This window comes from Epinephelus moara, chromosome 16 (genome assembly GCF_006386435.1).
Source record: "Epinephelus moara isolate mb chromosome 16, YSFRI_EMoa_1.0, whole genome shotgun sequence".
In the NCBI taxonomy this organism is placed as follows: Eukaryota; Metazoa; Chordata; class Actinopteri; order Perciformes; family Serranidae; genus Epinephelus; species Epinephelus moara.
The window spans coordinates 30,987,704-31,014,850 of NC_065521.1; the positions used below are offsets into that span (position 1 = coordinate 30,987,704).

The 27,147-nt window shown below is 39.8% G+C and overlaps 2 protein-coding genes across 4 annotated transcripts; one reads left to right on the plus strand and one right to left on the minus strand.

Annotated features, from left to right (window-relative positions):
• The first annotated feature begins 59 nt into the window (after positions 1–59).
• On the plus strand, positions 60–14,693 carry pabpc1l (poly(A) binding protein, cytoplasmic 1-like). 2 transcript variants are annotated; one of them, XM_050064044.1, is made up of 16 exons: positions 60–330; positions 1,965–2,167; positions 2,716–2,909; positions 3,149–3,264; positions 5,955–6,094; positions 6,248–6,342; positions 8,125–8,262; positions 9,175–9,270; positions 10,119–10,379; positions 11,419–11,506; positions 11,592–11,711; positions 11,811–11,947; positions 12,105–12,213; positions 12,315–12,445; positions 14,102–14,177; positions 14,591–14,693. In XM_050064044.1, the coding sequence occupies exons 2-15, from the start codon at positions 1,975–1,977 to the stop codon at positions 14,162–14,164; spliced, it is 1,881 nt and encodes a 626-aa protein (XP_049920001.1). In that variant the 5' UTR covers positions 60–330; positions 1,965–1,974; the 3' UTR covers positions 14,165–14,177; positions 14,591–14,693. The 2 variants fall into 2 exon arrangements, with proteins under 2 accessions (XP_049920001.1, XP_049920000.1); XM_050064043.1 differs by having other exon boundaries at positions 14,102–14,678.
• A 2,403-nt stretch (positions 14,694–17,096) lies between these two features.
• rbm39b (RNA binding motif protein 39b) lies at positions 17,097–25,496 on the minus strand. 2 transcript variants are annotated; one of them, XM_050064972.1, is made up of 15 exons: positions 25,263–25,496; positions 24,377–24,434; positions 22,698–22,747; positions 22,387–22,578; positions 21,270–21,326; positions 21,004–21,121; positions 20,760–20,912; positions 20,442–20,579; positions 20,283–20,348; positions 20,001–20,205; positions 19,142–19,228; positions 18,957–19,053; positions 18,002–18,107; positions 17,736–17,814; positions 17,097–17,629 (listed from the first exon to the last, which is right to left on the minus strand). In XM_050064972.1, the coding sequence occupies exons 2-15, from the start codon at positions 24,425–24,427 to the stop codon at positions 17,529–17,531; spliced, it is 1,500 nt and encodes a 499-aa protein (XP_049920929.1). In that variant the 5' UTR covers positions 24,428–24,434; positions 25,263–25,496; the 3' UTR covers positions 17,097–17,528. The 2 variants fall into 2 exon arrangements, with proteins under 2 accessions (XP_049920929.1, XP_049920928.1); XM_050064971.1 differs by having other exon boundaries at positions 20,754–20,912.
• Positions 25,497–27,147: the final 1,651 nt, after the last annotated feature.

Here is a 27,147-nt window from a genome sequence, read left to right on the forward strand (position 1 = left end):
GTGGGCTGTGGCTTCAGACAAGGCCTAGCAAGCGTCCACAAGAGGGCGAAATCAATAACATACTGTTAAACATAACATACATAGAAATATAACCTATAACATTACATTTAACCTTTGGTTTGCGAGAACTAGGTCTTATCGCGGAGTGTCACGTCAGTTAACCTCTGCCCTCTCCCAGCTTAATTGGAACGACGGCAGGCGGAGGAAGAGAGCTGCAGGTGTTCCACGTTCATAATTAAACAAAAACAAGCTCGCGCCCATGTGGAGAGAGGTGAACGCTGCACTTCAAATCACACATCAGTGTTCCGACATTTTGACTATTTAAAAGCCGTAAGTAACGTTATTTAATTAATTAATTAAGTTCTTTCACTTCGTTTAATTTACAGTTGGAGGCATCACCTGCCATCGCTATCAGCTAATTTTGATGTGGAGTGCTCGAGTTAGCGGTTCAAATTTAGCTAACTATAATTTTAGCTAACGTTAGCTTCTTAGTGTCCTTGGTAACAATTCAATTAATATTTTTAAAATTTTTAAACTCACTTCACTGTTGACCTAGCTTGTTATGTTTATTAAAACTCTATTATAATTAAAAATGAGGTGATAAAACTTCGGTAAATGTTAGTATGTGTCACCCCAGCGTCAAGCTAGTTGAATTACACCCTTTTGTCTTGGCATGATTATCAACATACATTAAATTCTACATCAATATTCTCCATAACAACACATGCACTCAGTTGCCAGTTTGGTAGGTACATCTAGCTTGTTAAAATCAATAAAGTACTAGTGAAATATTACTTTAATTAAGGTTATAAAATCTAGGATTTTGTTGCAACAGTTTTTGAGGTATTTATTTTGAGGAGGTTTTACTTTCCTGGTGTGATTGAACTATTTTGCATTATACAGAGAGGTGTTTATAATATTTGGTCTTGCTTACCCTCATTGATATTTCGGGAGTGACTTAATAAACAAATCAAATAGTACATCAAGTACAAATCAAAGAATCAAAAGCCACATTTTATGACATTTTATTGTGTCTATACTGTCACAACCAGCCAAAAGTATATTATAATTAATTTTAGGAACTAACTATTTTTTATATGAGTATTTTTTTCTTCCTCTGGTGTTTATAACTGGATGAATACCAGATAATTCAGTGGTACTGTAGTTTAGTGATGCAGTTTGCTGCAATAAATCCTCTCTTCATCCCGCAGAGGAACCTTTTGCTGCTCTAAAAGTCTTCTTCTTTGTCTTGTCAGAAAAAATCAGCTTCTTATTTGGAGATGACTAAATTATGATGTGTTTAAAACTGTATTAAAGATGTGTTGATTCAACTTTGTGGTCCTTTTGGAAGCTGCAGCTTGTGCCATTAAAGAGTGTTGCGTTATATTTAAAGGAGTTTGTTGTACATTAATTATGTGTGTTTTTATGTTACTGTGATACTTATCTTACACTGCCATTTTGTCCAGGCCTCTCTTGTAAGAGATAATGTGTCTCAAGAGACTTTTGTAGTTAAATACAAAATAAAATAAAAGGGGGAAAATGGGGTGGACACAACATTAGACCTAAACCTTTGAGTGTAACTAACCTGTTCAGGTAGTACCCCATCTCTCACCCAAATGTGCATGTATGAATAGGCTGCAGCCCCCTGGGAGCCTGTACAGGTTAAATGCATTTAAAAAAAATGGACAGCTGAATTTGTTGACGGGTGTTTCTAATATTACTGTGGCCTCATAAATGATTATGGAGCTGAACCAACACTTTGGTCAATCAAAACAGAATATGATAACCTTCAGAAAGGTAGAAATTGTTGCAAAGCTGTTAAATAGGTTTGCATGGGATGTGACTTGGTATAATAAACTGGCAACACAGTCCACATTTTGCCTTATTTCTTGCTGTTTAAGATAATTGAGTTGGAACTCCCAAAAAAAAGTGCAATAAATTATACTTCTTCTTTCTTGAACTAGCTCACCCAAGATGAACACCAGCGGTCCAACGTATCCCCTCGCCTCTCTGTATGTAGGCGACCTGCATCCAGATGTTACAGAGGCCATGCTCTACCAGAAGTTTTCTCCTGCAGGACCCATCATGTCAATCCGTGTGTGTCGTGACATCATCACCCGAAGATCTCTGGGATATGCCTACATAAACTTCCAGCAACCAGCTGATGGTAAACTACCGTTTTTGACCAGTCCACCCAAATTAAAACTTTAAAACTGTTATTTTTATCACTAGAAGATGCACTTACATGTTTCAGTGAAGTTAACAGGGACCAAAGCTTTTCCCATAGTAACAAAACTATACATTACAATAACCACTGTGCAACATACTGTTACCTATTATGGATCTACAGTAATCTCAGGGTTGATTTGAAGCCACACTGGAATTCACCTGATATCCTCAAGTATTTCTGAATTTATCCTATGAGAAGTTTATTTAATTAACACTTTTAATCAAGCAAACAAATTAAATGAATGTGAAATACATTCTTAATCAATGTCGTTCAACCAACCTGAGTATTTTATCTTGGTCAAAGGAAGTTTAATTCCCCACAGACAGAGCCATGACTTAGTCTTGCATGATGAGTGATGATGCTTTATGATATGCTTATTATGATTAATATATATATATATATATATGTGTGTGTATATATGTGTGTGTGTGTATATATATATATATATATATATATATATATATATATAAATATATTTTTTTTAGCGGAGTGCGCCCTGGACACAATGAACTACGATGTTATCAAGGGCAGGCCTATCAGAATAATGTGGTCTCAGCGTGACCCGGGACTCAGGAAGTCTGGTGTGGGAAACATCTTCATCAAGAACATGGATGAGTCTATTGACAACAAGGCGCTGTATGATACCTTCTCCGCCTTTGGCAATATTTTGTCCTGCAAGGTAAGTGGCGTGGATCATCCTACAAATATAAGCAAAATCATGTGAATAAAACAATGATCTGTGCAATGAACCCTTTACAAAAACATTATATTCATATCACTCTGGATAGATCAGTAGATAATGTATACAACTGAGTATTGCCCAGAACAAGTGTACATATTTTAAATCTCAAATGCAAAGTGCTTTTTTTGCAGCAAGCTCTTTGTAATTTGCATGATTTAAAGCCTTTGCTTTTGTAGGTTGTTTGTGACGAGAAAGGATCCAAAGGCTATGGATTTGTTCACTTTGAGACTCACGAGGCTGCAAACCGGGCCATCACCACCATGAATGGGATGTTGCTGAATGATAGGAAAGTGTGAGTAAACTAAATACAATCTAAAAAGGTGGCAAAAGCGCAATCTAAAAGAGTAACTAAACCCCCGACCACTTTTTTTTCCAGTTGAAAACCAATATATATGTTTATTTAGTAGTGTTAATCGATTCAGAGCCAAAGCTTGAAATTTTAGTGCGATGTATTTAAATTTTACATGTTGTCATTAATATAGATAGTGAACTGCCCTCTACAGGTTGAAACCTGGCTATTGCAATCAGATTTTGCTATTGGCTGATCTGGTGCCGAGTGATATATTTTGGACGCAGCTTTCGTGATTAACCAAAGTGCGGAGAATCAAACCAAGCTAATGATATGTGGAGCATGTTGACAAAAGTTTCAACATTTATATTTGTATGCGCAATCAAAGCAGCTAACTAACGTTAGCCCAAGAGCGTAGCAGATGACTCGGCTACCCGCAACTCTCTAGCTGTTTGCTGTCTATCTCTCCTTCACTCCACTGAGCTCCCGTGTGCTGAGCCCCGTCCGTGGCAAAACACCATAAACAGAAACGCAGTATAAGACAGTTTGAATTATTTCCCGAAGTTACAAGCACTTGTTTCAGTTCAGCTCAGTGTGAGTCTGTCTTGTGCTTTCTGTGGCGTTTCACAGCGGTCCATAACTCTCACCATGTAAATGCAACAAAAGCCCGTCATCATTAATGTATCCTAATCCACACAAAAGATGTACAGACAACTAAAAGAAACACTCAGTGGAATACAATTCATTCAGGTGGGCTAGCTCAGGCGAGGCTGCACTGAAGCAGCACTGGACAATAGTTTCTTAAAGGGACGGAGAAATCCCCTCGAGACAGCAGCAAGGCGAAAAGATTACAGAGGGGGTCTGTTACTTTATACTTTGTCCAAAAAAAACTAAAAACACTAAGGAACGGCTTGGATAAAGGGAAATGTTCTCTAAGTATTGCAGAGAGGGTGTTGCTGTGGATTGGGAAGCGGCATGATGGCGTGACTGGGCGTCTCTTAAGTCCCCCTCCCAGCCACGCTCATTTTCATGTTGCAGGGAGGAGACACTTTGGCCAAAAGTCAGGGGTTTAGTTACTCTTTAAAACAGTAGGTTGAGGCAAAGAGTAGTGTAGAATATATAAGCATGTTAACTATGTAAACTGTAAATTCATGCTGGATGACTTTCCCATGTGTTTTTTTTTTTTTTTTTTTGCTCAGTGGAAAGACAGGTAAATTTTTTTTTTTTTTTGCTCAGTGGAAAGACAGGTAAACAATTGGAATCTGGCATTGTCAACCCAATGGCCCATTTGCTGGGGAGAACATTTCAGTTGTCCCTGCTTAGGTCAGTGAATAAGTAGGATCTGTGTCGAGGTTTGTTGTCTGTGTGTGTATTGTGATTTTTAGGACTAAACAGGCAAAGCAGGATCATCATAAAGTGATCATGTCAATACAGTGTAGGTTTGTCTTTCATGATGGAAGGAGGAAGATTCATATGTGTTCTTACATGTGATCTGCTGTGTGAACAGTTTTTACATAGATAATAAATAAACCATGCTGCAGTTAAACATTACAGTTACAGCTGGAAATGACAATGGAAATCAACAAGTTTGCAGATTTCACACATCTCCACAACTGTAATCAGTTGCCAGTTTTCTACCCGACAGTGATTGTTGCTGTTAGCACGACATCACAGTAATTTAACCTATTTGTAACTTAGCTATGCTGCATGGATCTGCCGTTAGTTGCTTCATAGCTGATAAAGTAATTTGCAAACAAGCCCCGGGTCTGGATGAATTAGCTGACAGTACCCACTCAGTACAGTGTTTTGCGAGTGAGCAATTTGTCTGTGTTGGAAAGCAAGCCAACATTAGCTAACATTAGACAGCTAAAATTCCAATATCACAATATATTTCACTTGAAGAATTTAGTGTTTATTAGACCACAAATGAGACAAGAATTAGCTACTAGCACTACCAGCTGCACTTCGGCTTCCCTCACAGCAGGTGAGAGATTCACTTTACTCTGGAGACGGATCCTCGGACAGTGGCTGTAACGGCTCTAATTCAGGCAGCGCAAACCTCAGCTGTAAGTCAAGGGCCATCTCCGGGCTGCGGCTGCTAAATGTATACAACGGAAACACAACACGTGTTGACTCTGTGTTGTGGGGTAGGTGCTGGTCGTTTGTTGACGTTACCAGACTCCTTTTCTAAGCTGAAGTTAGCTACTGTTGCATGCTGTCGTGGAGCTGAAGAGAGGTGCAGCACACTGTTGGGAGAAGGTTGCCTGATGGGCTTTCTGCCAGAGAAGGATTTCTTTCATGTTCATCACGTCGTTTCGATTTTCATGGAAAATTCAGCCCGAGCCTTTTAGATAGACGTCAGTCCACAGGCTATTACAGGCAACGGAGGAAGTAGGGGAAGTTCTTATTTTTTTTAACTTATGTTACAGTCAGTTCACCCATTGGCAATGAAAATGGTTAATGCATTTTAAAAGTTACAAACAGTACCTTTAAACAAATACATTCTTTGTGTCTTAAAGTTGTCTAAAACCTAGGTCTGTTAATGTTGTGTCCTTCATGTTTGTCCTCATTAACTGTCTTGTGGTGTTTTTGATGCTGTGCTGAAGCTTTCACACTGAACAATCAAGTTTTCAACTATCTAACTTTCTGTGCTTCCTTTATGTCCCTGGTGATGGGTTTGATCCTGTCTGCAGTTTTGTTGGCCACTTTAAGTCCCGCAAGGAAAGAGAGGTGGAGTTTGGCACCAAAGCTCTGAAGTTCACCAACGTTTACGTCAAAAACTTCGGTGAAGACTACACTGATGAGAAACTGAAGGAACTCTTTTCTGCATTTGGTAAGAAAGCATAATTTTTAATTCTTGTGTTGCTCTCCTATTCAGTTTGGGGCCTTTCTGTAATAAATTTATTGCCACGGTTGATCTTAAATCTGTATAACTACCACTTTGTATATCAGATAGTTACAGACCAGTTTGTGCTCAAACTCTCAGGGAGGACTCTCAGTGTGCGGGTGATGAAGGATGAGAGGGGCCGTTCACGGGGATTTGGCTTTGTAAACTACGCTAACCATGAGGATGCTCAGAAGGTAGAGTGTGCCAAGTTTTCCTGCCCACCCAGATGGGATACCTGCCAACAGTAGCAGTGCATTATGGTGACCCTAAAACCTGCAAAAATAAATATATTATGAGTTTGTCACACCACAGAAAAATGTTATTTTTTAGGATTACAAACATCTACAAACACCTGTAGGAAATATCTGGTGATAGGTCAACCAGTAGTATTAATGTCGGTGCTTGCACATAAACACTGACTGTGCTAGGGACAAAAACAGTCCAGTGAAAGAAAGAAGGAATAAAGGTAAGTAAAACAAATATTAAAAAAAACAAACACAGGACAAAACCAAACCGTAGGTTATGACCACACAGAGATGTCAAATACAGAGGTAATGATGATGAGACAAGGTGCATAAAAGTAAGAAAAAAACTTTGAAAATATACCTCAGACTTTGAAGCCTCGAGTCTCTCCCAGTCCTACACCCTCATCTAACCCTCTGATGTTGGAGACGCACCTGCCCCATTTCAAATGGGAACACCTCACTCTGTTCATAAGTCTTTATGACAGGTCCTCCAGCAAGGCTAATCTACCTAAATGATTATGCCAGATTTACAGGGGCGAGGGCGGCAGAGGCGGCCTTCCTCTCAGAAATAATGACTTTACACCCCAGCATCAGTGCAGTCTGCACCCATTCTGCATCAGGGGATGGGACATCTGTGAGGAGCGACGGGTCCCCAAGGATAAACAGACTGTGGGAGAAAGGCACATCAGGCCCTGTGAGCTGTGTAGCATGTCTGAATCTCAAATTTAAACTCCTGCATTTTACTGCAGTGCCACAACATACAAATCAACATATCTTCTACCTTCTTACTCAAAAGCATTGCAATGACATGTACATTAATTTAATTAATCATAACAACCCTTTCCAGCCTTTTGCCTGAACTGGAGAATCAGTTTTCATCACTGGATTAGCTTGGCAAATGTTTGGGCATTACATCAATTTGAAAACTGAAAATAAAGGATTCACAGACTGTCACAACAGTCTAACAATACCTGAAGCAATTTCCTCACTTGTACATGGCGGTTAAAGTGAACAGAAAATATAAAATGGCCGAATATCCGTTAGGTGATCCGTGGTGTAACTTTAGCGGCGATGAACAATGTTAAAGTGACTTCTCCTACCAGGAACATGCTCCACTGAAAATCCTAATATATCGTTCTTGGTTGGGGACAAAAGTAAACAGGATGGTGCTGTTTGCTGCCCTCTGGACACAGTGCTCCAGGGTGCTTTCACCTCAAGTGTCCACGCATAGCAGTTGTACTTGTCATTTACAATTTGTGGACACGTTTTTTTAGCTGCAGCTTGTTCCACGCAGGATTCCATACTTTGCCTGGGCGCAGCTTTCTTGCTAGGAGAGCTGCGGGCAGGAGGAGAGGCCCGAGCTCTCATAGTGTGGACACGAATATCAGCTGGCGGGTCCTCCCCCGTTGCGATATATGCATTATCATAATTTACAAACAAAATGTAACTCCTCAATATCTAGAAAAATACAAATATTAAACAAAAAAGTCAAGTCCTTTCAAGTCATCTTTCCCAAGTCAAAGTCAAGTCTTTCATCAGTTTTAGTCAAGCTAGTCTCAAGTCCTCACGACTTTACTCATCCAGAGCCTCATTATACATCTGTAGAAGTAAAGGGTGCTCTGAGAGTGTTGCTAAATCACTCCTTAATTAGGAGACTTAGACATTATTAGAGTAAGTTAGGAGCTCTGACTATTCTCAGAATATTTGTGAATATGTCTTCTTGTTTTTCAGGCAGTCAATGAAATGAATGGGAAGGAGATCAATGGGAAGATCATCTACGCTGGTCGGGCTCAGAAGCGGCTGGAGCGCCAGGGAGAGCTCAAGCGCAAGTTTGACCAGATCAAACAGGACCGCATCCAGCGCTATCAGGTGCTGCTGCATTGTATGCATATATGGACGTTGTCATTTTTACAACAGTGCTAATAGTGTTTCTTTTACCTATATTTGATACTGTCCCTATTCCCAGCTGAGTAAGTTCAGCTGTCCCCACCTCACATGCTGATATTTATCTGATAAATACATCTGGAATTAGTAACACACGTGCCTTGTGTTGATACATCTGTGAGTGCAGAGGGACACTGTTTACCTTACTCTAAGTGTTAGAGTAGGGTTAGACATAGGATATGCGAGGCAGCCAACATGCACACGTGAACGTATAGTTAAAAGGAGGTATATCTCGAGCCTTAAGGTAATAAAATTCAACTATGAAAACCTCTTAAGGTGAGATGTAACAGGTTATATCCAGTTGTCTTGTCATCACTGTCAAGCTACCAGGCAACCAGTGGAAATTTACTGAGAGTAACTGCACCTGGCCAAGAAATATTCCGACACATAACCCTCTGTAAAACTGAGAATCATTTTTATGTTTTGAGGTTTGTTTTTAAACAAGCTGGTGCTGGTAGGTGGATTTTTTCACCTTCATACTGAGGCTCACTGTTTCCCACTGTTTCCGGTCTTTATGCTAAGCTAAGCTAACTGGCTGTAGCTTCCTATTTAATTGACAGATATGAGGGTGATAACGATCTTCAAATCTAATAACCTTGGTAAGAAAGCCAGAAAGTGTATTTTACAAAATGTCAACCTTTTTTTCTTTTTAATCATTCAAAACAGAGATTTGTACTGTATGATTTCCAAATCAATTGATGTGTACTGTACTGGTTTCAGCTGACTGACTTTCAACAAGCAGGACAACTTAGACATAGGATGATATGACATCACTGCAATGTAGACATTTTTTAAAAGTGGTGCAGAAAGAAATAATTCTTCTCCTTCTGATTCCAGGGGGTGAATCTGTATGTGAAGAACTTGGACGATAGCATAGACGACGAGAGACTCCGGAAGGAGTTTGCCCCCTACGGCACCATCACCAGTGCCAAGGTAATGAGATAAGACTTTGGGCCTTCTTCACTAAAATTTGCAGCTACACACGTTACAATCCTTGTATCTTTTTCTTGATGTATCCGAGGTAGGAATGAAACTACAGCACAGTAAAAGCCTGGAACTCACAGCCTTGTAGATGTAAGCTGGACACACACTGTGCTGATTTAGTCCTTTTTCATGGCAACTGTGGTTAACTTGAACTTTGATTAATTTTAGTTCAAATGTACTTAAACAGTACAACATTTTCGCAGTGGAGGATAAAATCATCTTCTGAACAAAGTCCACATTCATTTGTTTGCTCAGTGTGTATGTTGTCTACACTGGACAAATAAAAACAGTATTGGACAAAAAAGGAACAGGAGCTCTAAAAGCAGGAATGACCACATAAGTGATTTCTGCATCAGGATCATTTTCACAGCTGCAGGAAGGAAAACAGGCGACATGCTAGAGAGGAGGCGTGACTATTGAGTTACTTGTGCTCAGACTAATTATTTTACAATAAAAGGCTAATTTCCCCGTCATTTCTCTAAGTTTTAGTGTTCATTAGGTTATGCAGATGTTGCGCCATCCTGATTTTGTTATCAATAATTCATGTCACAGTTTTGGCAGAGCTCCAAAAGGCACAACTACATTCAGTTTTCAATATCTATGGGTCAACAAGTCTCCTCAGGTTTTTGCCTTCAGGTCTCAAATCAAGCTGCGTCTTCAGGTATTAAAGTTTCATGTAAGTCGGGTCTCATAGCAGATGACCCAAAGTAGACTGGAAAGTCCTCATTTTTGTGAGTCCTGTCTCAGGTCTACGGTGCCATTGTTTAGTTTCTTATGCATGCCTTTGTTTCCTGCAGGTCATGACAGATGGCTCCCAAAGCAAAGGCTTTGGCTTTGTCTGCTTCTCTTCACCGGAGGAAGCAACAAAAGCAGTGACTGAAATGAACGGGAGAATTGTTGCGACCAAGCCGCTGTACGTGGCTCTGGCTCAGCGGAGGGAGGAACGTAAAGCAATCCTGACCAATAAATACATGCAGAGACTTGCTACCTTGAGGACCATGACGAGTCCGATCATTGACTCGTACCAGCAGGCTGGATACTACATGACTGTACCACAGGTAAGCATGTTCGAATAATGAGAACAGAGAGGCAAGTGATATTAATAATTTGGGGAAAAAAAGTTTTTGATTACTTTTTAGTAAATGCCATACACTAAAAGAAAGAAAACACATTTTATCAATTGCAGCGTTTTGATTTGTACATAAACATAAATGCCTTTTAGTCTCATGAATGGAAGTCTGAATGTAAGACTTCTGTGTGGCCAACAAGTGGAGTCTATAAAAAGCAAATTTAACCAAACAAACAAAAATGTGGTAGCAGAACCAAACTCTCAAAAACCAACAAGTCATTATTATGTACAGTACTCTTTACCCCATAAAGGTGAGGGGAAAAATAGTCATTGTGCTCCTCTTTAATTTAACTCATTGTTCAGGACGGCATTTTAACCATCAGGATATTACAGGATGTGGTCTGTAAGAGACGTAAACATTCAGCAGGACTAGCCAATAGAGAATTTCACCATCAGAATTTCTAAATACCATCTTAGGCTACATACCACTGGCTGACAACATGCCCATTTGTTGAGATTTCACTTGTTCTTCTTGCGCGTGGCTTAAATCTTTCTGTCATAGTTGCATTTGTTTGTGAGGCGAAAACATTTTAACCTCACACATTTTCACACAAAAGTCAGATTTCACACTGGATTCATAAAATGCATTAAAAGGGTAAGCAGCTCTTCCTGCAGAATTTTAAATTACAGGAGAACTGGCGAGTGTGCCAAAAAACAGTAGGTTATGGTGGCTGTAATTATTACTGGGGTTGTGGTGAAAAATTGCTTACATATGCTGGCTGGATTAAAAACCAGGGCAGGTAATATTAAAAGCCCCCCACCTCCCCTGGAGAAATACATCCAGTCCGAATGGGGCTACAGACATATTTCACTGGACTTAAAAGTTAATGTGGGATCCTGCTTGAATGATGAGTGTCCATATCTGTTTAATTCTCATCAAAAACCAATAATTACAAAACCTCCAACTAATTGGGATTCACAGGTTGACCTGCAGTATGTTTTTTAATTAATGAATATGTATCACGCAGCCTCCCACTCGCTCCTTCTACAACCACAATGCTGTCAGCAACATGAGACCAGTGCCTCGCTGGACAGGCCAACCACCAAGACTACAGGGTGAGGGGGTCGTATGTTCTAGATTTATATTATACACAGATACATGTATATATGTGATGTGTACTAATGTTTCCACTGTTTTTAGGTCCCTACTCAACCCAGTTTGTTGGTACCGCCGTTCCTCGACGTGGATCAGCCCCCATCGCTACAGTCAGACAGGCCTCCACCCAGGCTCCACGCGTCATAAGCTCCTCACAGAAGACAAGTAAGAACCAGAGTTATGACGACATGATAAACTCCATCTTTCTAGAATATGCTGTTTACGTGGATGGTAGAATCTGACATGTGTAACATCTTTATTTAGATAACATTGGCACCCAGACTGTAGGAGGGCGTACTGATGTGCCTGGTATGACCAGAGGCGGCCAGTACAAGTACTCGTCTGCAGTGAGAAATGTCCAGCAGGTGATCACGGCACCTGCACCCATGCCAAGACTACAGGTACTGCAGTCTGTACTGAACTGTAATATGAAACTGTTATCACGTGTTTGGGTTTCATGGTTGTTTCTGGTGCCTTGTACCCAAAGTTATGTTCACGACTAGTTTTTCTTACCAAGACATGATCGCAGTAATGCTGTGTCACACTCGATGTCTTTAGGCTGTTCCTGCACCCCTGATGGAGCCACCAGTGCACATTCAAGGCCATGAGCCACTCACCGCCTCCATGTTGGCTGCAGCTCCACTCATGGATCAGAAGCAGCTTCTCGGTATGGCATCATTCAGTTCAGCTTTTTTCTTCCTCTTTTCTGTAGATTGAAGTAACTCGTGTATTTGGTTGTTAATCCTCTCCCACTGTTGTGACACACAGGGGAGCGATTGTATCCAGTGATTCATGCCCTTCACCCAAACCTGGCTGGAAAAATCACTGGCATGCTGCTGGAGATTGACAACTCGGAGCTGCTGCACATGCTGGAGACGCCAGAGTCCCTGCACTCTAAGGTTTAACTATGTTCACTTTTTGTCTTACCATTACACAGTTGCTTTTGTTAGGATTTGCATGTCTAATACAATTTTTTTAGATTTAGAAAAAGCAGTATCCAACAAGTCACTGCAAAGTTGAGTGTACAAGTGTTTGTTTGACCTTGGAAATAGTCATTTTACACATACACAAAAGGTTTACGCATGGTCCCTGACTATTTTTTTAACTGCATCTTAAAGTCTTCAACCATGGAGAAAGTGACGTCTATAAAACCCTTAAAAATGAGGATTGTTTGCAGTGTTTCCTGGATGTTGATTATAATTATGTGTAGTTACTCCCAGGGGAAAGTAGGAATCGACCAAGAAAATGAAAATTGTTTGTTTTAGGATTTAGCAAAAGCTGGCTTTTGTTATTAATTAAAGGAATAGTTATTATTTTGGAACATTTTGCGCACACCCTGTACTCCAATAAACCAATACCAACCCATAGACTAACTGGTTTGTGGACTCTGGTTTTGACACCTCGAGTACGGCATTTTGGCCGACGCCACCTTAGGTTTTTGGAGCCAGAAGGGATCATATTTGGACGAGAGGCTGGAGCTGTGGGAGAGCGAGGGGTGGATCTGACTCAGACTGTGGTGACGCCTCACAGACGGCCTGTCACTCAAAGCAACCACGCCCTTACTCGTGTATTTTAAGCTTTAATAAAATGTAAATGGGTTAGTTACATAAAAATCAAGCGTCAACCTTCAAGGCTAAAAAATGAATCCAATGCGCGAGTGTCAAAAACTGCAGTTCATCAAACGGCCACTTGAGGCTGACTCCAAAAAGGAGTCAGTCCCCATAGACCCCCGTGTTAAAATGCCCGACTTTACAGCAGAAGTAAACATGTTTACAGCCTGGTACAAAAAAAGGCTCTGGCCTCTGTAGCTAATTTCAACATTTAAGACAACTGTATTCACTTGTTTACATTTTATCAGGGCTTTAAGTTACATATAATGATGTGCAGGGCTGCTGGAGTTAGACTGTCAGCAAGGCATGGCTACAGTCTGAGCCAGATTCACCCCTCGCTCCACCACAGATCCAACCTCTCCTTCAAATATGGTCAATGCTTAACTTCTGGCTTCAAAACAGGAGTCAACTAAAGGTTGATGTCACAGTAGCTGTGTTCATTATTTTATACGGTCTGTGACAGAAAGTTACCCCCAGTACAGTTGACATGAATGTTGTATTAACTGTAGAGACCAAGTATATAGACCTGTATCATGCTGTAAACATTAAGTCTGCTGTTAAATCAGGCATCTTACCATGGAGGTCTATGAGGATTGACTGGCTTCTGAAGACAGCCTCACGTAGCCTCTAGAGGAACTGCAGTTTTTGGCACTTACTGCGTTGGCTTCATTTTTCATCTCTGGAGGCTGCTGCTTATACCAACCTCACTTGCCTGGTCAAGAAATTCTGGCACATTACAACTCATAAAACCACAATGTGTTGTGTTTGTCTACAAATTAAGTGAGATATAGAGTGTTACTTAGTGAGCTTGAGAGATGTTGGTAGATGGATTGTGTTGCCTTTGGACAGAGCCAGGCTAGCTGTTTCCCCCGTTTCCAGTCTAACCTAAGCGAACCTGACTGGAGCTTTATATTTACCATCTTCTTTTTCCTCTCCTTCGGTCAGGTGGACGAGGCGATCGCTGTCCTGCAGGCTCACCAAGCGAAGGAATGCTCTCCTAAGAAGTGAAGAGCCCTTTCAGGTCAGCAATAACTTCCTCTTCCTGTGTTGAGAGACTTCAGCAGTAAATGGATCCTTACAGCACCCGACTGTTTACAGCACATGCAGCGCTCAGTGTTTACAGTTACTACAAGTTTGAAATATCTGTTGGAAGTATGGCTCATGTTGACTTAAGGCGAGTGTTTGTACAGATTTGTTCAGGTGTTTACAACAGAACTGAAGTGAATGTTAGGTGTAAATTAATGTCCTGTGTGGAAAACTCCCCCGTCCTAAATGGTTTTGCCTTAAGTTACAGTATTTGCTTATTTGGTAAAATGATATTTGATCGTAACATTGGGAAGTCAGGACTTTGGTTGCCTCTGTGACAATCACAGTCTGACAGCTCAGAATGAATCCTGCACAGCATTAAGACTTTGACCATGTCATTTTTTCCAGATGTCAACGACTTTCTGGAGGAGGGAAAAATAATAATAAAAAAAGAGTAAAATTTTGAAAAAAAAAAAAAAAGAAAAGAGAAAAATGTAAATTGACAGTAAAGAGATTTGTAAAGTTAAAGATATTTTGTTGTTGCAATACCTTTTGTTAGAAGATAAAGTTCACAGTATATGCATGAAACCTGTCTTGTGTCATTTGTTTAACACAAAGAGAGATGCTGCAGTACATCATCTTTAGGATTAATATTGTAGTCGTCCACGTTCAAATGCAGTGGATAAGACGGTCCCAGATGGTTCCTCAGAAAGGTTCATGGAAGGGACTATGCGCTGCTCTTAAATGTAGGTGCGGTGGTTAATCAGATGTACATTTATCAAACAAACCAGTATGTCTTCATCCTTAAGTCTTTTTTCTTTTAAAACCAAGACATACTGTTTGAAAACACATCTGATGACGCAAAAATCTCAACTTTGTGTTTGCTGTGTCTTCTTCAGCTTAGTCTCGCTCACCAGACCTTTCCGCCGACTCTCACTTTAAGATTGGAGAAAAAACGCCCCGGCTTTTTTTATTTCTTTCAACCAATCACAATCGTTCTTGGCGGAAACAGCAACGGTGCGCTTGCAAAAATATTGCTGGGGGGAAACAGGTTTTGGTGTAACACGCCCACAAAAATATCGCCTACAGGACGTGAACCATGGCAGAAAAATGGCTACATCCCCGCAAGATCAAACACTGCAAAAGTTAGTAAAGGATGTGTTGAAAACTGCTACACAATTGGAGGTGGTAGGGCGGGACTTCAGCGGGTGGCTCGTTCCGCCCAATGAGTGGCTGATCTATGCAGCGAACTTCCGCCCACTCAGACTATCTTCAGGTCATTGTGGTGATTTTAGCCATAATGGGCTCATTACTGCCCCTTGAGGTTGAAGAGCAGTTAACACTCACTGGTGTTTGATGGTTGGTGACAGCAAAGCAGCACCGTCCGCAGCTGAAAAACGAAGCCATTGCAGAAAACTGCAGTTCATCGAACAGCCACTTTAGGCTGGTTCCAAATCAGATTAAATCCCCACAGACTCCCATGTTAAAATGACAGACTTTACAGCTTTAGGTTTTGTAGCTAATTTTCAACATTTATGACAACCCATTTACATTTTATAAAGGCTCAAAGTTACTCATCTTTAAGGGCTGCTTGAGTGACAGGCTGTCCGTAAAGCCTCACTTCAGACTACGAGTCAGATTCACTCCTCACCCCACCATGCCGCCACCCCCTGCTCCAAATATGGTCACCTCTGATAGCAATGGTTGAAATGCCCAATGTTAGGCTTCAAAACAGCTGTCCAGGTGATGTCATGATAGCTATGTCCATTATTTTTATAGTCTGTGGCGAGAGCTGCAGTTGTGGGTGATTTTCCCCCCCCTATAGCCACAGGGGGCGACAGTGAGCCCACCCAACAGTGGACAGAAAACCTTGACAAACAACACTAAGTGTGTCAGATTTGCGAAATAGAAGACATCATGGAGTAAGATGAACTAGTTGGTTCTGTAGTACAGAAATAGTCATAAAGCTGGCAAACTTACTGAGTAGTGTCAGTTACATTGCAATATCTTAAGTTAGCTAACATTAGCCACTGTAAGCTGTATGGCTCATGCTGTACCAGACTGAGGGAGGCTGTAGCAGCAAAACCTCTGAGTATATTGGCTCAGGAAGGGTGTGTTCTTGTTTGTGGCTTATAGTTTATTTGTAGTAGGAAGTGAGTCATTTCATCTTTTAAAGCTGTAGTCAGTAACTTTTATATTTGACTGTCATACTTGCAAAACCTGTCACTATATTCACACAGCACTGAATGAGACAGATGTGTGGGGGAAAAAGTGACATTGCTTTGCCTCCTTGTATTTCTTACAATGGTCTTATTGCATGTGAGCGATGACCAATCAGAGCTGGAGTCCCACACAGCTGTTGATCACTGCTTGTGAAGTGAGGTCAAACTAGGCACAATGATCAAAGATTCTGTTACTGAATTAACTCTCTCTCCTCAAATGTTTTCACGTACTGTAGTGTATTATTATGGTGTAGTGGGTGTTGGTCTGGCTGGTGAGTGGCGCTTGATGTGTTGTTCAACTGTATTTAACATGGCAGCCAGGTCACAAATTCTCATTTTGCAGCTTAGTTTCTGAAAACCTTTCCAGGTGAGTAACAGGCAATGCAGTAACATCTTACTTTATATTTGATAAGCGCTGCCTAGTGTGACTGCAGCTGTCAGTCATGTCAATCACTCACTCACACTGGTTCTCATGGGCTGTCTTTGGTGTGCCGTGGTCAGTTCTAGCTGGTGGCAATAGGGTCAGGATTTTTTTTTTCAGACTACCTGCTCATATACGTTGTGGATGTAGTGAGCTCCAGTGAATGAGTTATTTTCTTTAGTTACCAACTGTATCTTTATTAGAGAAACAGAGGATCCAATGCTGTAATTGAAAGTCCCAAAAAAGGGGCACAAAAACATAAAATGAATCGTCAAATTTGCCAAAGTTTATTGGGAGCCTTCATACAAAAAATGAAATTATGGCTGTAAAAAGTTACAAAGGATTATTGTTGACATTGATATACTTTTGGCATTTAAGGCCTATTATCCCAACACAGTTTTTGTAACTCTTTGCAATTTACTTTAAATCTAAAACTGTTGATTTAAACAAGCAGATAAGACAGGAATATTTAAAAACATACGGACCAATAGATACCTGCAGATTACTTCTCAGTGGTAGTTTACAACACAAACCCACAAAAAATTGAAAAGCAACTCAAAAGAAAAAAAACTGCCTAGTCTTCAATGGTGAACACATGAACTTGAGGCAACTTTTATTACACACAGCCAACTAATTTCAATGTGTCTGTTTCCGTGACTGCAAACAAATGTATTTACACTGACTTTAATGAGCATGTCTCAGACTATCGACGAGCTGGCATTAGGAGCTGCTTCGCCGTTACTGAATCAGGGAAAAGGTTGTGGTAGGTCGGTAGGGGGACATAGGCAGCTGTTATCATTTTGCCTGAAAGAGAGAATAAAGAGGACATGTTAAAACCTTGAAAAAAATCTCCATTTTATGTTTTTTTTTTTTTTTACTGTCATTTAAAGATTCAAAAGCAAACACATACCTGCAAACCAGCGTCCATGAAGTGCATTTACAGTTGCCATCGCTGCTGGTATTGAGGGACACTTCACATACACATTACCCTGAGTGAAAGAGAGGACAAAAGATTTTCTATCAAACTAGTCTTTAACCATTCTGTCCACAGTGACGTCTGTGGATCAACTTGAACATGGATACTATTTCCCCTTCAATACCCCAGGGATAAGTTGAATTTTTTTTTTTTTTTGTTATTTGTGTTAACAGATAAAACATCCGCAATCATCAACTTACTTGGGCAGAGTTCTTATCAACATAAATGTGAACGATCCCTCCGTGTTTGTTGCACTCTTCAATAACATCGTCTTGGATCTCGATGGCCCAGCTGGGATCGTTTTCACTAAATAAAAAAGAAACATAATGGTTATGTTAAATCTAGTGGCTTCAGAAGCTTAAATTGTTAGTATTCCTGACACAAGAATTTTAAAGGAATAGTTCATACATTGCAGAGTTACTGATCATTGATGGGTGTAATAGTTGCCAAAAACATCCATCTTTTAAATTTCTCTCAAAATGAATCAAGCTCTTCTGTGTGAGGTCCAAATGTCTGATGTTACAAATCTTCAAACCTACCACTGAACCTTATACTGTCTTTACTTTATGCATGCACTTACATGCTTGCAAAATGTAGATTAACCCAACTATATTCCTTGAATAAGAAAGAATTTGTCTAAAAATGATCTTGAAAGGCATTAAATTAAAGAGTCAGACACCTGTGGACACCCTGTCCTGTCCATACTGGCCTTAAAGAACACTTCTTAAAGGGATGTCAGAGTAAGAGATGAGAACCAAAATCCAGTCTTTGTTCTGTGTAAAGAACTGAATGTAATATGAGGCCTCTACTTTTTAATGTATCTTCTAGTAAGAATGATTTTATTGTGAAATTCCCTCTTTGTACCTCAGCACAGTAAAACAAAGTAGGAATTTAGTACTAGTATGACTCCGAACTTTGGAAGACACCCACTTGGTTTGTCTAACTCTTTTGCTACAGCCTCAGATCAGCTTTAGTTGAACTTTGGGAATCATTTCTACTCTGAACAGTTCAACATTTTTTGCATTTTTTGCATTTTCAACATTTACACTGTAATTGTTTTAATTCCTTCACATTTACAAACAGGAGGAACAGTTACAAAGATTCATTGTACATTTGGGCATTTAACTAATGTAGCTAAAACAAAAATGTCCTTACGCTTGTGGGTTGAACAGGTTGGACAGCTGAAGGCAGTGTGTGGCCAGCGGCTGTGAGGGGAGGTTCAAGGCTTGGCTTGGAGCTGGAGTAGGAACAGCTGAAACAGAGAGAGAATTATTATTTGTCACTGAATTTTCTATTAAATCAAGAAATACACAAACACAAAAAGCTTTCAATCATCTCACCTGGTGGAGCAGCGATGTTTCCAAACGGTATGGACCCGGTCATCTGTAGAGCCTGCTGTGCAGCAGGAGGGATCTTCAGTCCAGTTCCTGTGGAGAAGGAGAAATGACAATATTTTAATGTGTGACACTAAATCTAAAGACTGTTTCGTGACACTGATAGACTTATCAAAGACATGTTTTATGAAAAGTCAAAACGGAGCCCTGCGGGTGAGTTCTGCAATGTATTAAGACTGGTAACATAAAAATAATTGACACTTTGACAAGTCAGAACCACAAAGCCACTACAAAGTATGAAAAGACTGAGCCAATAGCCAGCGTTTTTTCCTATGGCCAGCGTATTTTAATTCTTTGCAAGGGCAGTGCTGTGTATTTACCCTATGCAAAAAATGACGGCAATATGAAGAGGCCCTAGGTGTGCATGTTTGCCGTTTTTTCTGGGCATCAAGAATTTAAAAATATTTAACTTCGTAAAATGCTGCACTCTTCACTGTCAAGTTTTATCCCAGCCATCCAAACATAATGGAGAGGGGCAGGACATATAGCCAACCACAAACACCAACTGTCACATCTAACTTAATCAGGTGCTTGACAACAACAATGGAGAAGAAATATGTTGATATCGGGGTATACGGTATATGACTCCATTTTGTGAGCAGCACTACTCCCCTGTAATGCCATGATACTGCCTAAGCCCACTGTAGTTGTATATCAACATATATATGGTATAGTTTACAGTGTTTTTGCACAGTAAAAAATGTGTTGAGAAAAATGTTTGAAATAATGTTCCCCTGTGACAAAACGCCTGAAGTTGAATTTTCTTTGTATATGTTGATGTAAAATGATGCAGGTTATAACAAACCTTCTGCTAGTCGAGCCATGAGCTGCAGACGCCCTGTGGTGCCGAGGTCGATGCCAGTCCTTTCAAGTTCGTCGTTGTCCAGGAACGAGCTGGCTGTCGATGAGTCTGAGCGCTCTGTAACATGCCCCACCTTCATCGGACGTCCGGCCAGCTCAAAGCCGTTCAGCTGCTCCAGGGCCTTTTTTGCACATTCTGCATCTGCAAACTTTAAGAAGCGAAGAAGTTAAAATCAAACTAGCTGCGAACACTAAAGCACTGTTAAATAAAAGGTGCTTAAATTACCGATATGAAGCCGTATCCTTTGGATCGCCCGGTCTCGCTGTCCATCATCAGCTGGATTCCCTCAATCTTTGGAAACAAAACACCAGACAGGAGGACTTTAATGAAAGCATCTACAAAACGACTTTAAGTTACAATTTATACGTGAAACTTGTTCCTGACCTTTCCGAAAGGCTCAAAGATCCCTCGAAGCATTTCTTCAGTAATGTTGAAGTGCAGAGAGCCCACATACAGCCTCATTGGACCCGAGCTGCCCTTCTGTAGATTGTTGGCAGCAGCTGCAGCTCTATTTTTCTCTGCCTGTAATTAAACATGGAAAGAAATGTAATTAAATTAATTCAGTGTATCAACACAGAATTATTGAATCTGCCAAAGCCACAAAGCAGCCTGGGTTACACTTGTTTCTATTTAAAAAATATGTTTAATAGGATGTATTGGTGGAAATAGTGCAGCTGTAGACTGTATTCAGATTACCATCACCTGAGAGGCCTGGACGATAATGGGCACTCCCAAAAGCCTCTGACCAGTCAATCCAATAGCCAGTGGAACAGACGAAGCCTCCACAAACTCTATGTATGCGATGCCCTTTGATCTCCTGGAGTTTCTGTCCGAGATCATTCTCACGTCTCTTACCTGCAGAGAGAAAACGGTCAAGATTTAAGAGATAATGTCTACACGCAGACTTGCTGGATTATATGTGACGACAGCTTGAAAATCAACTTACTTTTCCGACAGCTGAGAAGAAATCCTCCAGGTCTCGAGCTCTGATTCTCGCAGCCAGCTGCATGCAGAAAACTGTGCGGGCGTCCCTCTCCTCTGGTGTTAGATTGTCAATTGGTTGCCTTAAAAAAAAAAGAGGGAAAAAAATACCCAAAATTTTAAAAAGGGTGTCTTTGGAAACATTGAAACAAACCATATAATAAACAGGTGAAATGATCAATACATATGGCAAATCAAAAACAAAAGTAGTACTGTGAAGATTAATCTCACCTGATGGGACTCTTCTCTTTTTTGAAGGGGGGGCTCCGACTTTTGGAACGTTTCCGGCTAAAATATGAAGAAGAATTGCTTTTAAAATTTTAAATAAAGCTGAAACAAAAACAGCTTGGCTGGTATTTGACACGCTGGCTCGCTGTCACTGCTTCATGTGACACCTAAATAGAGGCCTCATTAATGTTATTAATAACACTTGTGCTTCTACTATGACAAGTCAAAATGTCTGCTGTGAAGAGGCAGCTGATGATACTGTCTGATGACAAACTTTGTATACGTGCCTATTTGAGCTCCAGACTTTTCCTACACAAATAAATTTAAATATTTCCTGAACATCTTTGTATCTCAGTCAAAGCAGGAAGTATTTTGTCTTGGCTAAAATTACAACAAAGGAACCAGACAGACAAAACAGCTATTGGTAACTACTTAAACTCAGTGTCCACTTTATTAGGTACACCCGTAAATTCTGTTTAATAATTAAGTCCTCTTTTATGATGCCTATAATGTTGGTGCACTGGCGTGTTGCAATGAGGTAAACTGCTGCACCCAGTCAAAGCACAGATTGCTCTGTAGGACAAGCTGCAGCTAAAAATGCTTGCCCACAAATTTGAAACTAAAATTGCAATGCACAGACACTTCCAAGTAAAAGCACCCTGACGCGCTTTGTGAGACACACACCGCCATCTTGTTTACTTTTTATCCCTACCCAAGCATGATATCTTTCAATGAGTGGAATGTGTTTGTTAGTGGTAATAACTTAAGATTAATTTTTTTAGTTTCTCTTTCTATTGCCCATATTAAAAGTAATTTCTGCACCACTGATAAGGTTACGCTACAGTTACTCATCTTGTGGTTTTTTGGTTGTTTTACATTTTCCTGTTCCTGTTTAATCAGCACCAATTAAGTAATAAAAAATCAGTCTTTACAAACATCTCAAACAGTATCATTAAGATTCATAGATAAAAGTATGATACTTAGGCACAGCCCTACCAAAAAGTGGGTGCTATAAGCTTCATAAAGATAGATGTTACAGCAGTACACTTAGATTATACAGGTGTATTTAATATAGTGGACACTGAGTATTAATGTCATCAAGAATAAAAAGGTCACATACACTGGGCTCTTGCGTGCTCTGTACCGCCCGGAACGCTCTTTGCTTCTGGACTTGCTGCGATGGCGTTCTCTGCTGCGGCTTCGTTTTCTTTCTCGGCTCCTGCTCCTCTTCTTACCCTTCTTTCTGTCTCTGCTCTTGCTTCTCCTCTTTCGGGAGCCTGGGCTTCGGCTCCTGCTTCGGCTCCTCCTTTTCCTGAAACATTGTTAACACACTGCTATCGTCGTGCGAGGTAAAAGAGATTTTTAATAAAATGAAATGACATTGTGTAATTCAGAACCACAATACGAAGATGCGTTATATTCAAAACTTACTTCTTGTTTTGGTCTTCATGTCCATTTGCATGAGAGGACTTGATCTCATCCTAAGCAAGGTTGATAGAAGAACATCATGAGGACGTAGATGAAACATTTCAAGTCGTCAAGGTAAAGGGGATGGGGTGGGACAAGAGAAAATGCAGAATATATTCAATTAATAATAATACTTCAAAACTTCCTACTGTCATGTCTGGACAGTGTCCTTCCACCACCCCAATAGCTTCCCATCCCTCTCCTGTTTTTTTACAAGGCTGCTCAGTACTTAATGCAACAAAGCAAAGTTAAAGGGAGAGTGTCCAACATATTAGCTGAGTTCAGGAAGCTTTGACAGAAGTCAGATCATCTCCACCATTCCCCTTCTTATAGGTCGTACCAATGCCACTATTTGTGCCTAATCATGTGACCACGCATGGCCCATGACCACTAAAAGAGATCCTGTGTGGTTGGTGTCAGTCCAGTGATCTTCACCCATTTTCGTTCTTGGACTGTAAGAGCTCGATGCCACCTCTGTCACACATCTTGCCCTGAAGCAAACAGGGATTCACACTTCTTAGTAATATTGACGCCCAAGAAAATAAATGAATAAATAAAAAAATAAAATAAATGAATAAATAAATCCATCAAATCAGCCACGTGTTACACTGCCATTATCTTTAGTCTGCATGTTATCAGTAATATTTCCAACCTTTTTGACTTAAGAAGGAAATTATGAACTACTGAAAAGTAACTCACTTTAAAATACAAAGATGCTAGATAGAAGTATCTATTTTTACAGTCATTCTAGTAAATATATTATCAATATCTGTGGTATCGTGTAGCATGCAAAATCAAGATGCTGATTCACATTACAGTTGACTATGGCAAGGAGGCAGTATTCATATTTACTAGCAAGAGAAATTAATTACTCGCCTATATATTTAGCCATGAAATCATGACATCATGCTCATGTGGTCGCACAATGAAGCTCCACGAATGCAGTATCTGCATTTTCAAGCATACTGATGTCAAACTACAACTGAAGAATAGTTGTAGACTGACACAAACACAATCTACTATCCTTTATTATTATGGGCAAATTATATTTCCAAACACAACTTCATCTGTGATTCTACCTAAAGAGCAATTTCGTCAAAGTTGAATTACTTTGGGGTGACTAAATAATACATTTTTGGTCAAAGCCACGCAGTGGACGTTTTTGTTCCCATTTCTGGGGTTTAAAGCTGATTACATAAGACTGCACATTCAGAAGCGGTGATGGCATGCAGATTGTAAATCTGAATACTGCCTCCTTTGCTGGACAGGTAAAGATGGGCTTATCAACCATTGGCATTCACCTTGTTGAAACCGAATAGGGATTGGATGTTCTAGGTTGAATCTCTTTTAGTCCTAAGGTGAACCACAGTACATCAGTATATGCACAATAACTACCTTCCTTTTTTTCACAGTTCACAGTGGAATCAAAGATGAATTCATGGGAGTAGAGGTGAGATATCATTAGGGAAGTCTATAAAGAGAGATAGATGTGGATTTATTTATAATTCTGTATTGCGTTTTAAATACTCAATCACACCACACAACATTCAAGTAAACTTTGTCACAGTAGCAATTATAACAAGGACTCAAGAGTAAATCATAACAGTGAAACAGGCCTCATATCTCTGTAATCTGCAACCCACCTTTCTGAATGGAGCCTCCAGCATGGCCTCTACGTCAAAATCATCAGCCATGATGATCCTGTGGAGGAGAGACAACAATTATTAAACTATTACAGCATGAAAATGGATCATCCGTTTTGTTCCATAACTACACTGTTACTTGATCTGTCTTGGATCTTTGTGTAAAGTGCATACAAGTAGATTCAAGAGAGATTTACGCAGCTACACAATGTTAAATTTTTCACTTGGAAGTACCGAGTGATTCAAATATTTTCAATTGAAAGACAAGCTAGAGAATAAATAGACGTAAACAATGACGGCTTTGCTAATTTAGATGTACGTAGACGCAGTCGATGACAGCTAGATGGACGTCTGCTAAAAATAAGTTACGGTTGGTCAGATGGCAGCGATGCGACATGTTGTCTGTCTGAACTTCCTCAAGATTTCCCTCAATTTAACAAATGTAATCTTTAATTAGATCAATTTGAAACCTCATTATCTGACTTACTAAACCACTCTTAAACCCCAAGATTCAACAGAGCTCAAACATGATCAGTATTAGGTAACACATGTAGGATAAACACGCGTTGCGCTCAACACGAAGCTAACTCCAACTAGCCACCTCGAAATGCTACATCTCCGTCGTTTCAACGTTAGCTTCCATTAGCTTGTTTCAATGACCCTTATTATTAATTTAGAGCTGCTTTTTGTTAGTCTGCTTATAAGAATATCAAAAAACACATTAACTGCGTCATCAAGAACCCATTTTAAACCTTATTAGCTTTGGATGTTTACAGCAGTCCGCGTAATGTTTACGCTGGAAAAACAAGCGCTAAGTTAACAGCCAATATGGCTAACGGCGTTTCCGCGGCAGCGAGCTAGCTTAATTAGCAAACATTGACGTTACCGTTTGAATTTGATGAAATGGTGTGCCAAAGTCAAAATATCACGGGAAATGGGCCGCTGAAGAGACTCGTCTCGACGTCTCCCTCGACGCAGGTCACAGAAAGCTAGGATGAAATCACAATTGTCGAAGTTATATAACCTTTTTTTTCAGTTAGCAACTCTCCGTGGCAGGTCGTGGCCTGGTCTCAAAATGCTCGCCTTCCTTTTTCTTCGTCTTTTTCCTCTGCTTTGAGCTTTTGCTGCAGCTGCGGTGTTTGGTGTGTCCTTACCGCCACCTACTGGAGCTCAGCAGTACTTCACCGCTCTCTTACTGAAACAGAGGCCTTCTGTCTGTCTCTCCACTCCCTCAGCGAAACTAAACAACACAGCAGGCTACAATTAAAGTATTCATATATATATGTATATATATATATATATATATATATATATATATATATATATATATATATATGTAGCCTATATTGTATAGGTAAAGTTAAATACATAGTTTTTACATATAAACTACCTCAAACAAATTAAGTTAGAAGTTTTATCCAGACTTAAACTGTGCAGCAATATAAATTAGAGGTGTCACCAACTGAGCAATTATTTTATATAATACATAGCATTAAGTTATAGTATGACAATGATATGACGCCCTAGACAGGTCCTGTAAAGTGAATGGTGCAATCTTGCAAATGTGGGCTCAAGACCTCAGGGTGCAGATAGATGAAGCTACAGAGACAGATAAATGGGAACATGCTACATCACCTTTAGATATCACCTACACTTAAAAATATGATTAACAGCATGAAGTCAGGTCCGTGTATTAAGTGTCGGTACTTTTATACACACTATATGGAACATTGTACATATTCAGGATTTCTGGATAAAAGTTGTTTCAAAGTTAAATTTGGTTTCAATAAAGAACTAGAGTTTGCAAATTAGGAAAGGTGATTTACAGGAGAAAATTGCTGAGTGTTAACATATGCTGCATGTAAAAGTATATTATTGTGTGGATTTCAAATAAACCACCAACACTCCTAGACTGGCATAAGGCAGTATTTGTCCTTTATGGAATATTTAACATGTTGATCTGGGGGTAAAATTGCCACGTCATTATGTATGGACGCCTTCCCTTGATTATGTCAAACATTTTCTGTAAGGCACTTCTTAGACCATGAAATGATGGTTGAGTGCTGAGTGGAGGCTTTGCTGTCTATAAAATTATTTTTAAAATTTATTTTACTTCTTTTTTTTCCTTTTACAATATGCCACCATGTTTGTGAACTAAGACTGTGCCGTGTTACGTGTATCATTTTGGAGGAACTGTGTTAGGGGAGGGGAGTTTAGAGAGGGATTTGGGGTGTTTGTGTGGAGGGAGGTTGATAAATATAAAATATGTGTATATGTGAAAGTGATATAGTGGATGCATAATTAATCATAAAAATATGTTCAAAACAAACAAACAAAAACAAGCAGAATATGTCAGAATCAAGCCTTCACAAAATACTACTACTACTACTAATAATAATAATAATAAGTAAATAAATACAATAATAATGAATAAAATCCAGATAAGGATTTTAGCCTCCATATTATATTAGTGCTACATACATATGGTGAAATACTGCAAGAGCAACGATACTTAACTTGATGCAGGTTATTATTAACAACTTGTGTCATTAATATTATTTGCAGTTGCCACAGATGATCCCTAAATCTGCTCATTTTTGCTCTGATTCATAAATACGAATTAAAATTTTCACCCAGCCAGCTGGTGTAGACAGGAAGTTAAAATACAAATTTACAGATTAGGATAATGTCTTAATGCATATAACCAATAAAGTCTCGTATTTTAGACCATTGATATCTTAGCCTTTGTTTGAGACGAGAGGCTACCTTCA